At 37.5% G+C, this 19004-nt stretch overlaps 1 protein-coding gene across 2 annotated transcripts in view; it reads right to left on the bottom strand.

The window, feature by feature from the left end:
- Nucleotides 1-1563: 1563 nt before the first annotated feature.
- Nucleotides 1564-19004, bottom strand: part of DPH6 (diphthamine biosynthesis 6) — a 192737-nt gene continuing 175296 nt past the window's right edge. The window contains exon 15 of one of the 2 annotated variants that reach the window (XM_063398832.1): nt 1564-2115. In XM_063398832.1, coding sequence (XP_063254902.1) covers nt 2000-2115 — 116 coding nt within the window. In that variant the 3' untranslated portion in view covers nt 1564-1999. The remainder of the gene's footprint in view (nt 2116-19004) is intronic. The other variant, XM_063398829.1, reaches the window with a different exon arrangement.

Raw genomic sequence — 19004 nt, 5'->3', positions numbered from 1 at the left:
TTACTATTTCTCAATGCAGCTCTACTGAGAAAAAAAGCAGGCTAGTTCGAGTCATGAATGTTGTAGGAAGACTTGCAGGAAAAGCTGGTTTCTTTAGGAGCAAATCCTGCCACCTTAAAATATCCAGTACAGTACAAAAGCTAAGATCAATGTGTTTCAGGATCTTTTTTAAACTCATGGTGAAAAAAATGACTACTACAGGAGACACAGTGAAACTTACGCCATCTCTTTGGTTTCCATATGCATCAAATTAAAAAGAAGCTTCATCCTTACCTCTCTGAAAATACATCTTCTTCTCTTGCAGTCCATTGTTTCTGGCCCATGGACACTCCATACTGAGAGAAATAAAATACTGGCATTTTCAGGGAGAAGTGAGAAAATGATTTAGCCTTCTAAAAGAGCAGAATTCAAATAAACCAGGCACATCCAGGTATTAATGAGTCCTTTTCTGATTGGGGGAAAGGATCAAGTATGTTTAAGTCTAACCTAAAAATGATCCTGAATACTAACCAACTAATGTCTTGTCAACAGATTCATCCCTTTTTCCTTAAGAAAATTAATACAACCATTTATTTATACACTGTTATATACTCTTTGCCTTGCCCCTTTCAAAAACATTTAAAGATCTGTGAAAAAAGTAATTCTTCTGAAAGGAGATGGCTGCTTTATTATATTATTGAAAGCAATAGTAAGGAACAATAACATTTAACAGTTCCTAATTTCAAATATTTATCAGCATAGTATGCTGGGCATGTAGAAGTTCTAACAGAGGACGATCCTCTAATCTTTAGTCTCTGTTTTATACCAGGTGCTGCCAAGTGCATTTCTGATAGCAGGTAACAAAATTAAACTGGAGTGCTAAGTCCACCTCGTAGTCACCTCAATGTGAATGTCTTGCTGTACAGTTCACTTTTGTGGAGGTATCACAAATATATGCTGGTAGAAGAGAAGGATAACTGGAGTGCTGGTCTCCTAGCTCCAGTTCTTACACTCTGGAAGAGAAGCAGTGACAATATATAGATGCAAAATACAGGCAAAGGTTTGATACTCGTTCTTCAGAACTGAATTTTGTAGCCTTTGTCTGAAACGAAGATTTTTCTGCAGTGTGATACTGCTTCAAGCAAAGTCCAAAAGGCTTTTTTTTCTATACTGACCTTATGTAATGAGTAAAATATCAGTGGTAATGAAATTGAGAGGAACTTCACCTGTGTGTCTGAGCCTGTTTTAGTGAAAGCAGTGGTAAAACTTCTGTTGATTTTCTGGAAAACTGAAACCCAGGGTCTCTGATAGCTGTGAACACTGGTAGCTGGTAGTAACCTGAGTGTTGGTAGCTCTTTAGTAAGAACTGTCTACCAGATATAAAACATAAAAATACCCCTGAATTAGAAAGCGAAGTGGCAAATCCTACTGTCTGACCATCATTTCCATTATCTTTTCAGTAAAATGTGCATCCTAACTACTGCTCTGAATAATTCTTCCTGGGTGCTAGGAAATGCTTAAAATCTGGCCACAAATAAGGTTTTCATGAGTTGGCCTGAAGTGAGTGAATTCAATATAGAATTGAATCTCTAAAACAGTATTGGAGGTAATATTCTAGTTTCACCTCCATCCAAATGATCTAAATATGAATGGAGGTGAAAACATGATGATCCAAAATATCTAATAAACAGTATTTGGTGTGTTGTAACCAGACCTAAATATATCAAAGAACCAATGTGATCAGACCAACTGCATCTCCCAAAAGTCACCTGCTATAACCTGCAGACATCTAAAAACGAGTCAGAAAAAAGTAGATTATTTTTAAAAGAAAGTTTTATTCTTCTTACAAACCTGGCTCTGTCACATATCACGAGGCATTATTAACAAGGTAATATGACTTTGCTTAAATCAAACAATATTGCTTCATGAAAGTATCCAACAGAGTTAGTATCAACTCTTTTCTTTGTTCTCTCCTGGATGGAATGTATGTGTGTTTTGATATCAACTCATCTTTAAACTGCTAGCTTAGCCAGCATGTTATATGAATAACATCCTTGTCAGGTAAATCCAACACAGGGACTAAAATCAGAGCTGGGGTCTTCTCTTCCAAATATGTTTCAAGGTATTCTTGCAGTCCTAAAATAGAAAAAAAAAAACAACTAATGAATCCCCCTTGTCTTATTGTGTCCGCTCCTAAGAATGATTTTTAAATATTTGTCTTATAATTATTGTGGTGTAGCAATTAAAAAAAGGAAGTGAAATGCAACTCTTAAATTTTCATCTTATATAGAAGGAAAATCTCCCACTTCCTTTTTGACTAATTTAAGATTAACTTTAGATGTTGCCAAAGGCCAGACTTCAGCAAAATAGTTAAATGCATATTTCTCAATCTTCAGTGAGTGAGTGGTGTGTTGATTACAGATACAGAGAACTGAACTAGAGCAGGTAGTAAAAATACCAGAAGGCCACCTGAAATTCTATTCTTTGTCATTTTTGATATTTGGATGATTAGCACATAGTTGTCTGTAAATGAAACTCTTCTCTCAAGTCCCATTGTGGGGCATCAATCAAAAGAGAAATTAAAGGGGGCTATTTTTAAAAACGTTATGAACTTGATTTCAATTTGTAATCAGTGGATGCACGCCATCTTGAAGACATAATGGAGGAAGTCCAGGAAAGGCAACATATATGACTGAATGTCTGGAATTACAGTAAGATTCAAACTGCTAAAAGTACAGAATCTGGCTACAAGAAGCTCTAAAGGGACTTGTAGGTGTGGCAGAAGTTTGCAAATTTAAAAGTCCACTATGGGAATAGAATTAATGATTGAGAAGATTTAATTAGAATACAGAAGTAAACAATGGAGAATTTAAACTTCGCATCAAGACATTCTTGGTCGTGCTCAGCCTCAGTGAACATGCTAGAAATAAAGTCACACAGAGCCCTAAAGAAAACTACCAAAAACCTTCTAAGTGACCCACAAAAGACAGTTTCCTAATGATAAGGTATAGCATGCAAAGGTTCTTGTTTCAATGACTTATTTCTGTCAGCAGCTTCTGGGATTATGGCAATTCTTTATAACACTAAGCAATCTTGGCTAGAAAGGGTGTAAAGAGGGCAGAACTTGCAGACTGTCAAGAGCTTTTTTTTTTGGCGTCACTGCCTGTGAAACTGCGAATAGGCAGTTCAGTCAAAGTGTTACCTCATCCAGGATAGAACAGGAATTTTGCAATTGTATTCACTGAAGCCAAAACTCCTCTCTTTTTATCTGGCAGCAGTAGCATAAATTAATGTAATAATGGCAATGCTGCCTACAAAATATTGCAAAGATGGTACCAGTTTTCTGAAATTTTGCTGGCTTCGTTTCATGTTAGCATCATTGGCATTGGAGGTGAAGATAGACAAGGGTGAGCCAAAGATCAACAGTCACCTTAAAGATCAAAGGACTTCTTCATCTGGTGTGTAAAAAGGAACTCATTCTCTGTATTGCAGATATTCAGCAGTGGCCTGGTAATTAACTATCAAGTAGCATTTTTCTTGAAAAATTTGACTTCAGAAAACTTAGAAAGCATTAAGTGGAAGGGATAAAGACAAGCCACTTCAAAATCACTGATTCAGCCCTATTAAAATTGCATTTCTTTTTTTTCATCAATTGAAATTATGGAAATACAGTTTTAGACTTCAACATTTTATGCACAGGCTTAAAAGCTGTGAATCAGCGCTAAAAACTACCAAAACAAATACAGGTATTTCTTTTAAAGGGAGAATTTTAAAGTGGGGCTATCTGGAAATAGAACTACATTCTTTGGTGGGTTTGAGGTGGCCAAAATAGCCATAAATATTTACATTTGCATGTGCCCTAGTGGACTTGTTTGCCAACCAGGAAGAGCCACCTTTCCTAAAGACCAGTGCCTTTTCTATTGCCAGTGCCTACATGCATAAATGAAATGTGGATAAAAATCTGGGACATATGCCTCTAAATATTTTACTGTATTTACAAATCAATTAGTTTGATATGAAAGCAGTGCAACTTCGATGTGCATATTTATACACTTTAAAATTGTGGATAAAAGTCTGCTTATGCAAACTTCCCCTAAAAAGCAGAGACTGGGTCTTCTAAAACAGTAAAATTTTACTGTACTCTAAGGTTCCACAGAAGACAGTGCATAATTAGTAAATCTGTGGCAACCTATGCAATTATAGCAAACTAAAAAAAAAGGCTATGTATTTTACCTGCTATAATAAATTACTCTAAATCTTCCAATATTAATTGTATATTTTTAATGATGGGAAGTCAATAAAAACACTCCATATTTTTTTACTGATTCAAAATATGCTTTTAGATAAATAAGACCCTTGGGCATGAGTGTTTTCTGAATATGTAACTTCTTGTTTGAATACAAAGATTTCCAAAATTGTCCTTCCTTTTATATCACGTATGGGAATGCTTGCTCAGTTGTGTTCCATACTTATGAAAGTTATTTTAAAAGCAAAAACAAGTAAAGGATAGTTACAGTGAGAGTGTTTACTGGAGGTTTAATAGAGGCTATAGATGACTGATGCCAGTCTTATGATTATTCAAACTACCCTGATACAGAATGTTTGAGGACTAGCAGTACAGCTGATCACCAAGCAGCAAACAAGTGGTGTGCATTGTGGATGTTGTCATTTCCTGTGACAGTCCACACTAATTATGCTAGCCACGTTGCAGCACACTTGCAGTTTTATGGAGACCAGCCAGGGACTCCTGATGTAACAGAAGTCAACAGGGAAGCATGAAGGAAATAAAGAAATTAAGGGGTGTTCCTCTAGGAAGCTGACACAGCTGACAGCCCAGCTGAGGTGCCTTTACACCAATGCATGCAGCATGTAAACAGGAAGAGCTGGAAAACATTATGCTACCTGAAATCCATGTCCTTGTTGCCATTACAACACAGCTCAAGGTGGGTCTATGAGAATCTCTGGAGGTTTAACAAGACCAGGTGCTGGTGCTGGACCTGGGCTGGGGCAATCCCCTGCATCAGCCCAGGCTGGGGATGAGCAGATGGGAGCAGCCCTGCCAGGAAGGACCTGGGGGTGCTGCTGGGTGAGAGGCTGGACATGACCCAGCCATGGGCACTGCCAGCCCAGAGAGACAAACGTGTCCTGGGCTGCATCCAAACCCCGTGGGCAGCAGGGCCAGGGAGGAGATTCTGCCCCTCTGCTCTGCTCTGCTGAGACCCCACCTGCAGGGCTGCAGCCAGCTCTGGGTGCCAGCACAGCAAGGACAGGGACCGGCTGCAGGGACTCCAGAGGAGGGCCATGAAGGTGATCAGAGGGATGGAGAACCTCTCCTGTGAGAAAAGGCTGAGAAAATTTGGTTTGTTCAGCCTGGAAAGGACAAGGCTCAAGTGTGACCTTATCTTGGCCTTCCACTACCTAAAGGGACCCTACCAGAAAGATGGAGAGGGACTGAAGTGATAGGACAAGGGGGAATGGCTTAAAACTGAAAAAGAGTAGGTTTATGTTAGATATTAGGAGAAAATTCATTACTGTGTGTGGTGAGGCACTGGAACAGATTTCCCAGAGAAACTGTGGATGCTCCACCCTGCAAGTATTCCTGGCCAGGCTGGATGGAGCCCAGGCCAATCTGCTCTAGTGAAACATGTCCCCATCCAAGGCAGGGGGTTTTCAACTGGATGATCTTTAATGTCCCTTCCAGCCAAAACCAGCCAATGATTTTATGATTGTAAGTACATGACATTTGTTCAAAGCAGGTGAATTTCATCCTGCAAGATGGATCCTGCTATTCCCAAATGATCCACAGAAATTTAGGTTCCATATGAAGTGTCTTCCTGCACTGCCTTTGTTTTTTTTGGTTTTTTTTTTTTCAGAGTACAGCGGAGGAATATGGACAAAACTAAAACTTTAAAATGAACAAAATTTATTCAGTGTCTTCTGACATTACCGTCTATTTCTGCCATTGCTTTGTGAGGACAGGATACTGAAATCAATAATTTGATTATCTCTCATGCAGACTTAGCAACCCTTCCATATAACATGGCACAAACTAAGAGTGTAAGCAATTGTTTTTAAAGGTGATTTTCAAACTAGGTAGAAAAAACAGTGCTCTGAGAGCTCCTAAAGGGTCATTCCAAAAGACTAGGAGGTGATTTTTACATCTTTGCTGTCACTGACCTCAGCAGGATTTAGGCAGTATCAGGTGAGGCCGCAGAATCCACTTACATTTTCAAAATCAGGTCCCTGTTATTGTTGCCATACTCCTGCTTCACTGTGTATCTGCAGGGGAGTAGTAATCTAACAGCTCATATGAAAAAGGAAAATGTAGCAAGAAGGAAGATCACATTTAGCCCAGTACATAAAAAATCACTTTCATATTACTACTATCTTTCCTTCACATTTTTACCAAAAGATATTGTTACAATGCTTAGAGCAGGTTTTTAAATCCCTGAGCTAATAAAGCTCCATTGCTTCTGCTGCAGAGATCTGACATGCAGCATGTACTTTGAAAAGATGCATCAGAGGGGATCAGGTTCCTAACAGTTGACTAAGAGTTCCAGTCCCAAAAGATCTGCCCCTGGTGTGCAGAACACTTAACCCTTCGACCAGTACCAACATGACTATTCACAAATTATTGATGTCCCTAAATCCCTGGCAGATTGCAGACAGTTCTTGTCTCCCTTGAAGCCAAAGCATATGGTCACTAATGAGATGGATTAAAAATACATATACACATTCAGGGCTTTGCCACATGAATGTAAAGCCACAGAAATGTTAGAAGGTGATTGAACTGCACTGAACACTGTTAAATACACGATTAGCTTGTTATGGATCATTTCCATTGATCTATATACAGTTTCACAGCATAGTTTAATTAAAGCTGTCTGGAACAAGCCTCTGCCTTAAATGATCAGGCAGTGCAATGAAAAGGTGAAACAGGAGGAACTGGAGATGCCCCTCCCTTTCTTAAACATCCAGCTGACTCTCTGTGGTGTACAACCACAGCAAGAACAGAAACTCTTCTTTAAAATATTGTCTGTTTTTACAGTCCAGGATTTTACACATATTTTTCTTAATATAAAATGATGGATGTAGTGGAATATAAGATTTGAGAAAAAAAACCTGCATACTTTGCTTGCATCATTTCAATTAATGCCTTTCTATCAAAAATAAAATCAAAGCTAATAAACAAGAATATGCTGTTGGAATACAAAAGAGAGTCACTTGGCAAAATATGATTTTGTGCTGGTTTTTTTTTTTTTGCTGTAGCTGTAAAGATTTTAAATCATAATATGAATATTTTTCACAGTCCAATACTTGGCTTTTCATGTGGTGCCTTATGCTTTTTGTTACTATTTTTGATGACATTATTTGTTGGGCATTGTACTTTCAAGGGCCTGGTTTTTTAAAACTCAGGTAAGCTCCTTCATGGAATACTGATGATGCACTTCAGTCACTCTGGCCTAGGATATTTATCTGACTACAAGTTAAGCAGTTGCTTTGAATTTCAGGGGAGGTCTGTCATAGCCATGATATATGAGACAAATGACCAGTAGGAGTATGGATAAGGCTGTGAAACTACTTTAAACCTATGATTTCCTATGGCAGTCCTTGGAACTGTGACTATGAAACAACTTGCATTCTTTGCTACCTAACTTTCATAACATAATCTGTGTGGTTGAGATTTTTTAAACTGTGTCTAGATTTCTCTCCCTTCTTTCAATGACAGCAATTGATGAATTAGCTTTCCTGTTGAATGGTAAACACAGTAACATTTAACAAAAAAGGTAACTGGTATAATTTAGACTTCAAGAAAAAACTCCAGATTTACTGTTTCAGGCCTATTTCTAAATATACATACCACAAAATAAAAAACCCGAGGAAATTACAGAGGGAATGGTAGTGGTGTTTGGAACTCAAGTCACATGCCTGGTCAGTTGCCAAAGCAGCCAGATCTGCACGTCTGTATTTGCAAACAATTCTTTCATAAAAACTTATCTCCAAGAATTCCTCACATGGACCCATCTATACTGACAGACTTTGTTCTTACACTAAGCTAGTTTTAGTTGTAACAATGAAAATACCTTTTTCAAGCAATCACCTAACAGATGAGAATACCGCCTGTACTGAAAGCACTAGGGCCAATGTTAGCCATCCTCTTTCAGCTCGTTCCTAGTACTGCAGAACCATTTTAGATGATTCCAACCTCCTTTGTGAAGGATATGGTTATTAGGATCCAGAATGATAGGACTCCGTCCCTTTGGACATAGAAAGAGGGCAATACTTCACCCAGCAGGGCATTCACCAAGAGAAATCATGGAATCATTAAATAGTCTGAGTTAGAAGGGACCTTCAGAGCTCATCCAGTCCAGCCCCCTCTCCTGCAATAAGCAGAGCCATCTTCAACCAGACCAGGTGGTTCAGGGCCTCAGTCAACCTGATCTGAAATGTTTCCAGGGATAGGACATCAATCATGCCTCTGGGTAACCTGTTCAGTGTCTCACCGCCCTCATTGTAAAACACTTCTTTCTTCTATCTAGTCTGAATCTACCCTCTTTTAGTTTAAAACCGTTACCCCTTGGATAAGGGCTACACTATCATTACAAGCCCTGTTAAAAAGTCTCTCCTATCTTTCTAATAAGCTCCTTGTACATATTGAAATGCCAATAAACAATCTCCCAAGAGCCTTCTCCAAGCTAAAGCACCCTAACTAAGTCAGTCTTTCCTAGAGAGAGATGTTCTACTCCTCTGACCATTTTTGGGGCCCTCCTATGGACCTCCTTCAAAAAGTCCATGTCTTTTTTGTACCAAGAGAAAGATTTGCTATAAGAGAATACTAGTGCTCTTTTGTATTTTACTGCTAGTTCTGTTTGTGCAGTGGACTTCTTGTCCCTTTGGGATCTATCCCAAACCTAAAAGCTCTAGCAATGTTTTTAAGCAGGCTACAGTGAAAACATAATGAAAGTTGCTCTAGGCTTGATGGGTACCCACAGGAGTTGTAGCAACTCTTCCTACAGCTGAGCAGATGAAAAGAAATGAGGAAAATGAGCTGTTTCCATGCATGCCATACTGATAACTCCTGCTCTCAGATTTAGTGAGGAGAAGCTGTGAGTGCAAAAGGCAGCAGTCGTGGACCTTACTGTTCATATGAGATACAAGAAAAATGAGTGATTGGCTTATCTTAATCCACACTAGTAAGTCAGTCAGGATGCCTGAACTCTGCACCACCAGCAGCAAGAGGAGAGGGACAGGTGTTATAAAATGATCAATTCTGAAGGAATCCAGATGCTGTCTCTTCCTATCCCAGCCTCACAGTCCTTTCTGCTGTTCCTCTGTTTCAACAGGGAGGGCATTAACATTTACAGGACCTTCACTTTTCTAGAGCTGAGTCACTTGGCTGAGTAACTGTACAAGTCTTTTTAGACTGTAGCTCATGCATTTTTTTAGCATCTGAAAGAAAATTAGTAGACAAAATAGTTATTTTTAGTATTGGTTTGATTGTGGGCCTGTCAGCCTTAGTGATGCATCTCTTTTATCAAGCTGCCACAATATCTTGTTTTGTTTTCAGAGCAAAGTTTGATTAAAGACCAATTTCAGAAAAGTTACTCATTGTGGGTGTTAATTAGTGCTTCCTGGCCTCTGCAGGATTTATCTTATTATCTGTTTCACCTACTAAACCCTGTAATTCAATTTGCATGAAGATGGGAATGAACCAACCCCTTTCTATTCTTCTGAAGGCTTTTGTTTCACTCAGTCCTGGAAGAACCTCTCTCCAATCATTCCCTAATAAGGAATTCTACTTTCTAGCTTTTTAAAATCAAAATTAAAGTAATACTTCACAACTATAAAGACTTCTCAACTAATGAACTGAGAAAGAGCTTCAGAAGGGGGTAGAAAAACTTCAGGAAGCCTTTGTTTCTAAATAGTGTTTTCAGTAGTGCTCAAGTATACTGTGCATCTTAGAAAAAACTGGTAAACATATTTTTCTCTTCCTCTGCATCTTTCTTGGAGTGGAGCATTGGTGTTCTGTATGAGAAGGTTTCTGGTGTTGCCCTCCTCCCTCTCTCATTAGTAGACAAGAAGAGCCTTTTGTCTGTGAAAACAAAAGACCAGCTACTAGGTCAAAGATATCAAAAAGGTGGTTGATGAAGAAAATACTGGCAGCTAAAAAGTAGCAGGTGGAAGTGAAATTTATAGCATGATATAGATAAAATTAGGAACTACTGAGTAGAATGAATGAAAAGAAAATGCCATTGGGATACTATACAAATACAAGCAGACCAAAAAAAAAAACCTCAAAAAAACAAAACCGCCACCCCAAAACAGTCCAAAAGAAAACCTGACTCAGGTACATTGCGTATTTGAAACCAGGTTGAATAAAACATGAAACCAGTACTAAAGAGACCAAACTTGTGAAAGAGAAGATGACCTAAAATGGTCTCTTTTGTTATACTAAACAGCCTGCACAGCAAAACTGAGGCTGGGTGAGGGAACATATTCAAGCAGAGTTCATGGACACTACCATCTTAAAACATCCTCTTCCAAGTATACATTCTCTCATGAACTTCCTCTCAAATTCTGAAACCTAAACTTCATCCTAGGTGTAGAATGGACTTAGGATGGTAGGGATCCTTCTTGAAGTTGTACAGTGTGACAGATACATCAGAAATGCTGAGAAGAAACGGAAATAAGGCAATGATAATCATAAAATATAAGAATATTTACAACAATTACAATTTCAGACCCAAATGCCATCCCTAAAACAGCTATAAGCCACCCAATTTTAGTAGTTACCTTCCAAAGTGCACACAGTACCAGTCCAATTAGGTATGTTACCATGCACATCAACGGCACATTGCAGAAATAACTATGACTCTTTTAAAGATAAACAAATTTTGCTGAGCTCCTCTGTGTATTAGTTAGGGCAGTTTCTCAATAGAAAGAATTAAGATTTGGCTTCCATAATAATTCTTTCAAGCTGCTGGCTACAGCTTAGAAAATAGCAGAACATGAAAACTCATCGCTGTGTGTTTTCCAATGTTCTGGTTTTAGTCATGTCCTATATACAGACTGAGAATCGGCCTATACAAGGTTATAAATGTGCAGTTTTGTTTAAAATGTCATTAGCCTTCTGCACTAAATAAAGAAACACTTAAGCATGCCCTTCCAGTACAGAGAGGCCTAAATATAATTTCAAAGAGAACAGAGGACTGAAGTTTCCAAGTACAATCATTCAGAGAAGAACTTGTGCTTTTTCTAAAACCATGACAGAGTGCAAAGATCCCGAGCCTGTTTTCCCCGTGTGCTATCCTTCAACCCTGTAACGATCCAATCTCATTATGGGCTGGATGGTTATTGAATTTGTATGCCAGCTGCGTCCAGAATCTCTGGGGAGGATAGGCTGTAATGACACCAAGCAGGCATGAGTTATGAATGGAGACAGACTATTACAAACATAGGAAGCAGTGAGGACCCATTTTTCAGGAGGCATTTAAGAATGCACTTCACAGTATGTGTATGTACTTGTTCACTCATATCGTCTCACCTGAATGTGCCTATGGGGGCAGACAGAACCACAGGATTCACTAGAGGCTCACACACATGTTTTTGTTGTACTCTAAATCAGATAAACATGTACTTCATTTTTTTTCCAGATTAGTTGAAAAACTTGGTGTGAAAATGATCAACTGCAACAACACCTGTGCATTAATTATGGAACTTGGGTTTTCACCCTTAGGTCAAATTACAGCTACTGACTCTTGGCCCACAGTCCAGGAGCATGAGATGGGCAGATTTGCAAGCTGTAGGACAGTTGGTTGCTGTGCCCTTCAGGTAGGGTTGGGGACACCGGTGGGGCAGCGTGTGTGGGAAGCCCGGCTGTGCCTGCTGGTAATGCAAGAACTTTTATCTCTAGGGCCTGTCAATCTGGCACCTTTCACAAGTGTTAAATTCACTTAAGTATATTTTTTAAGAAGCTGTCATGAGACATACTGAAGCAAATATGTCCTTCAGTGGTTACACATGGACTAAGTTGTAACAATGTTTGTTAAGTGCTTTGACATCCCCAAGTGATATGTTTGGTACAGCTTCCACATTTGTTCGTTTATTGAAGTCTGCTAAATAGTCTTCAAAGCCAGTGTGTTAAAGAATACCTGACTGGACACAGTGCATCCAAAATACCACAAAGAAATGTTTATATAATTAGAGGACACCACATACATCTGCTGGTAGGAGAATTTAGCCTACAAATAATAGAAAAGCTTTCTAAATGTGGTAAGCATCTTTGGATTGGGTACAGAGAAGATCATGTGGCACCATTCTAACACAGCCTAATGCAACAGCGACAATGTGGTACTTGCTTTACGTCAAGTTAAGCTGTGATTATTTAAAATAATACTGATTGAATAATAGTTTTCAGTTTCTAGGCCAGATTCTCAACAACTATAAATGGTAGCTATGCTAATTTACACCTAATGAGGAGATTGCATGGTAGATTACATATTTATATATTGTACTATATGCAAACTAGTGAGGTTATTTCTAATGTTTACCATTGTAAAGAACTCTGAAACTTTAAATCAATCTCCTGCACTAATGTAAACAGTGTATTCTAACAGAAACAGATAAAAGTGCACTGAACATGTTAAATACATTATTAGGTCGATGAAGATCATTCATATTGATCCAGGTCTGGCTTCACAGCAGTTTAATCAAAGCTGCCTGGAAGATATAACAAAGTGGTCATGGCATTCACTGCCTTTTGTGCTGAGTGAGTCAACAAATGACTAAAATTTCATTATTGCTGCAACTGACATCTTACGGAAAATTAGCCAGAGCAGGTTTAAAAAAGGGGCAGACCAGTATTTAGAGGTGGAACAAAACCCAGCTTCTGTTTTAACAGGGAAATGGTGCTGCCAGAGGTTGCTGTTGCTCCACCCAGAAATTTGTGGGCTCTTGATAGCCACACTACTTACTTCCCCTTGATCTGGCAGATTTACATTAATTGGATTTTTATCCTGTATGGCAGTGACCCAAGATATCAGTACCCTCTTACTCCCTACAGCCAAGGAACAAAAAGAGAGCCTTGAAAGTCTTTTGTTCCTTCTCATGGCCTTCAAGAATGACAAATAAATCTCAGTGCTAGTGCTTCTTGTGTAATATGAGCTCATAGTTTGTTACAGAATTGGGAACAGGAGGCTTGGGAGAGTCATTCAGCTGTGTCACCCATGTACAAAATGAAAGAAAAAGGGTCTGTAACTTGACCACATAAGTGATCTGAGCTGCAAGTCATTTTTGCTCTAACTCAAGAGTTATTAATAGCATAATTTACAAAAGCCTTCGGCAAGACTTAAGTGTCATTTTATCAGGCACTAAATAAACACTAAATACCAGACAAAGTCTACCACCAAGAGTTTACCATTGACACAAAAACCTGAGAGCTGGAAAAGGAACACAGGACAGGTAGGAAACTGAGCCATAGAAACAGTGGAAGAATTACGTGATTTGTTGAGGTAATTTGTAGAAAAGCCAACAACTGACCCCAAATGCTGACCCAGTGCCTACCACAGTGGCAGAGCCTACCACAGTGAGGACACTTACAAACAACAATACAGTGGCAAAGAACTGAATCATCCTTTTGCTTGGGCTGCCCTTGGATCTCTGGAAATTAAACTCGTAGTCCCAGAAGAGCAGTGCTGCACACATTCCATCTGCTCTGTTGTTAAAAAACTTCACTGCTTGGAGGCCTCTGCTCTTCTGCCACCATCAATAGGTGAGGTTGTTTACAGGTCATTTGAAAGTTACCTGTGGACTTTATGACAAAATAGTCTATTATATCTGTCTATACATCTAACTATATTATGATTTATTACTAAACATTGCTATATATTTTATATATATCACAAAAGTCTGCAATGAAGTTAAATTAGCACACAAATATATATATTTGAAAAAAATGAAGAACGTTTCTTCGCCAAAATACATGGTCTCAAACGTTTATTAAAAAAAAACAAAAAACCAAAAACTTTTTATAGAATGCCTTCTGGGATTACACATTTTGTGTGACAGGTAAAGTACACAGCATAGCCCAGCAGTAAATGGAAAAGCTGCCCAGATCTGGTCTGTTACTTAGAGGTTTCAATTTCACCCAGGTGGGTCAGCCCCTAGACCCTTTGGGTGGTCCAGGACCCACAGGTGACCAGCTACTCAGCAGCACTGACAGCTCCTCTGCTGGATCACTGGATCTGCTGGATCTTTTGACAGCAATTTCTGCTTCTGGAGCCTTAAGCTACATTTCTGTTAAGAACTACGTTAGCTCAAAGAGATACTAGATTAATGAAATTGAAAATGCGCGGAAGAAAAATGTATGTGGTGCTTTACCCACTTTTAAGAAACATGAAGTGCAAGTGATGGAAGGGTGACCTTTATCTTTTCTACCAACAGAACCCCAGCCGCTCAGGCACAATGAGAACATAATTTATCCTTGTGCTTCGTTCTGTTTAAAGATGTGATCTTTAAACAGCATGAGATCTGTTTTTAACAATTTTTCAGTATAGGTAGAGAGAAATAAATTGTTTAAGAAGAGATGTCAGTTTTAAAGTAAAGAGGCCCACACACCCCTCTCTTTGGTCAACACTGATACTTTATGTCTTGGGTCGTAATTTCTCAGGGAATGTCATACCTGGAACATCATCACTAGAGTTGCCTTACCAGCACTTTCTACTCTACATTAGCTGAATGAGTTGGCTTTTCTTTTTTAAACACTTCTCTTGCTAGGTGGTTTTTCAATTACACCACTGCTAGGAAGATTCATTAGAATGAGGACATCATCTCCTTTTCTCTTTTGCAGAAAGCCCATTTTGGTAGAAAGGAAAGCAACAAATATGCTCTGCCTAACTGAATTTCTGCCAAATCATTTTGCAGGGCAAAGAAAACTCATTGGCAACCAAGAACACCTGGGGTCATTAGAAGTCCCAAAAAATCTGGTAAGGTCAAAAGGTGAAACAGGAAAATGCTAAAGGAGGAGGATGATTACTATTATTATTAATCATCATCATTTAATCACCTTCATGTTTGGCTTATCAGGAGTAAAGAAGCAGAATAAAGGAAAATGGAATGGTTCTTATAATTTATAGTTAGAACTTCCTTCTAAATATAATTTTTTCCCTTGGTATTTACTAATTTTGGTAAATCTAGCACTTTTAAATGCTACTAATATAAATAGAGCCAGATTCAAAGTTATTGGTACATCTTTATTAGTAAAGCATAGCACTAAATAATAAAATACTATTCTACTTGCTTAAAATAAAAAGTTGGTTATCCATTTCCTTCAGAATTCTTTCTTTCCCTAGGGGAAATCTGGAAGTTTTAAATAGACTGATCCTTTGCTTTGCCACAATTCTCTCTTTTTGACCTCTTAGATATCTGCTGTCACATTCTTGATTATTTGTTTCTAAATTATAAATCTGATTTAGATTCATTTTTCTTAAACCACTTGCCACAATTCTTTACAAAAATCTACGTGCAGTTTCATTCTTAAGGCCAACCAAGGATTTACAATATGCCAAACTGGGCAAAAATTCTGTAGTAATCAGCACAATGTATTTTATAGTCCATCACAATAATTTTTTCTGTCTCCACACCGATATAACTTTTTCTGCTTTTTACAATGGTTTACAACTTAAATAATTTAATACAACAGTTTTTATATTTTTATTGCAAGCTTATAAAACTTGCACAGTCTCTTGCATGCAATATATTAAATAAAGAAATGACAGAAAAGAAGGGGAACTGATGATTACTAAAACTGTAATTCAGGTTCTGAATGTGTCATAAAATGCTTCTGGCTCACTTGCATTCTCCACATCTTATCAAAGTTCCTAAGATGAACTGCCTCCTCATATTCAGTTCTTGCCTGTTACTCCAGTGTTGATATAGGTAAAACAATGATTTCACATTTCAGTCAATGCATTGATGAAGGGATGGTCAAGGGGAAAGGACCCAGCATGAAGATCCAAAGGGCAGGAATGCCATTGCCAGCTCTGCCACTGAGTTTCTGGAAGACCCTGGGCAATTGATCTGGCTTCATGAACATGTATAGAGCTATGCTTTATTTAATTTTGCAAAAGCTTCAGTGGTGTATAGACACGCTCCTTAATTGTAAGGCAGGACCTTTCTGTCTCATTTTTGTGTTTCTAAGCAACTGAAATACTTGATCCTTTTTAAAATAAAACTCCAGATTTCATACTTCCATTTTGCAGAATAAAAAAAAGTACTTCTCTGTCTTTGTGAAATGCTTTATTCACTTGATGAATAATTGTTACTGCTTTAGTATATCTGAGAGCTTATGTAAAAGATGCTGCTTCAATAAGACTCTTTAAAATTATGTTTTGCATTAGAGACCCACTTTAAATATTTTTACAGACACAGTTCTGTCCATCTCTACAAAGTAGGTCACTGTATATCCTGTATATCCACAAGAACATGTAAGTCTGCTACTTCTAAAACCCTGATAGCTTACATAAAAATAAAACATAGTGATCTAAACTTATGTCAGAAGTAAATTTTACATACTTGGAAATGCTATATGCATTTCTATTTCAATTTCCATCTTTCTATTTGTGTAATTATTCATATTTTTGAAACTCAGGATAAAAATTTAAACTATCTCTTGTACAGATTCTAAGTCAAGGCTTCATAAAAATATCCAGAAGATATTTGTGATGGCTTGGCCCAAAAAGACATAATTATTTCCTGTAAACCACTTACCTGTGTAGTCTTAGTGTTGCTAATGAAAAGACTCTTTGTCTAGATGATTAAGATTTCTTAGTAGAAAGGTTTGTGACCTCTAAGAGATACAACATAGACAGCTGAGAATGGAACTTACAAACATTTCTTTTTGTAGAAAAATATGGTAAGAGTGCAGATATATGAAGATTAATTTTTGAATTGTGTTGCTATGATTTCTGCCCTTGCCTACACGAATCACTCATTTTGTAGCGTGAAGAAAGATGCCTGCGTACTCTCTGAGATCTTTGGTTTTTGCTTGATGCTTGAATGGTGCAACATGAAAATGAATAATGGAAATAAAATCAGCATTCAACTCCTAGATTAAGCAGCAAGATTCTTTTCCCCCTCAAAATATAAAGCAAAAAAAAAAAAAAAACAACCAAAAAACCTTGGAAGACAGATATGCTTGTGAACTTGAAAAACTTCAAGGGAAGTACCTAGAGAATTGCAACTCAGTTTCATTTCATTGTTACCTTTTTTCCTTCTCTTTAAATATCTTAGCTATGATATTTACCTTTGTACGTTGCAATTATAAAGGAAATTAGATTAAGTAATCTGTATTATGGGATGGATTTTAAGAACTAGATTAAGCTCCCCAACTCCAGAGATGGATCCATGCTTAATCAGTTGAATAGTATTAGAGAACTGATGAAAAATGTGCTGCATGTAAAGTTCTAATTTCTGTTTATTGCCTATCAAACCAGAAATCTACTCACCAGAATACTGTTTCCAATGTAAAGAGACAAACTGTGGATCCTTTGCAAAGTGTTCAATAAGGGTAGGCATACTAGGAATAAATCATTTGGAAGGCAGGACAAACTTCTCAGTAATAAACAAGAAGGCATCTCTGTAATCTGAAACATTAACTCCTTAGTGCCAGCCTAAACAGACAAATCGAGATCACAAAATGTCTAAAAAATGAGCTAACTTTCATATGGAGATGTCTAAAAGTCATCCATTACTGTTGCTGCTTTTCCATATAGAGACACTGAAATCAATATGCTGCATTGGTTCAGTAAATTTGTCTCTTAACAAGTTAATAAAACAGTGATCCCCACATAGTCTTTCCATCAAACTTTCATAGAAAAAAATGAGAATATTAAATGTGCTAAGATGGGGAAGATCTGCTCCATTTGCTCTGCAATGATAATCTTTTACAAAAGAGGATTTTTATTATTAATTCTTTGCCTTCTGGGAATATTATAATTTCCTAGAATGTAAAAATGCCTTAAGCACAGCAATTTGCTGAGCTAGACTGAATTTCGGGATGTTTCAAATGAGCGGATAAACAACTGCATAATAAGCAATTATTAGATCAAGACTGTACAGTACAGATACAGCAGTGAACAAGCCAATGGACAAGCAAGTAGCAGATACTGTTTTTAAAACTAAGAGTTAGTGATGCTTTGACGTGCATCATAACATTTCTGTTAAGAATTAAATACCCTACTGCTTATTTCTTTTCTTTAGAAATGCAGATTATTTTTTCAATCAAATCCTTGGGGTCTTAATCATCAGATTCATCCCTCTGCATATGAATAATAAGGAGTTTACAGGCTGAACATAACTCATGTGCTAAAAGTGATTAGACTATTTTTTTTCAATTAAATAGTTATGAATCAATTGTATAGGCCTGTTAAAACCTAGTATATTCTCAAGCCTTGAATTCTGCAGCTCCTTAATGAAATATATTATTTGATCTTACTAAATAAAGAATCAGATACATTATAGAAAAGTCAAGTGTAAAATTAATGTAATTTATATAGCTAGGACCTGCATATTCTGATACAAAATTTTGTCAAGCAGTCAGAATGGCTGGGAAACGTGGCAGCTAGATGAGAAACATAACTCTCAGGCTGTTTGAGATGTAGAATAAAGTTATTAGCTGAGCTTTTCTCTAAAAGAATCAGACAAGGAACAGTAAGAAGGGCTGATATCTATAGTGACAGTTTTATGTTTCAGGAAAGATCTACCAAAATGATTTGTCCATTGAAATGAATGACACAAATCACACTATTCAAAATTACTGTTTTAATTCTGACTTGTTTGCATCTATGAGGACTACTTTAAAAGAATTTATGGTGATTCATGGGCAGTATAAGTCATGTCCATTAGTATGAGTGTTGCAAACACCATTTTTAAAATAGGAAAATTCAAATTCAAAACTAGTTTCCACCAAAACCAGATTTTGTTTTAAATTTAGGATGGAATTATTCTTAAGTAATTTGTCATTTTAA

This window comes from Prinia subflava, chromosome 5 (genome assembly GCF_021018805.1).
Source record: "Prinia subflava isolate CZ2003 ecotype Zambia chromosome 5, Cam_Psub_1.2, whole genome shotgun sequence".
Classification (NCBI taxonomy): Eukaryota; Metazoa; Chordata; class Aves; order Passeriformes; family Cisticolidae; genus Prinia; species Prinia subflava.
Note: the sequence above shows the minus strand (reverse complement) of the source record. Positions and strands in the feature narration are given on the sequence as shown.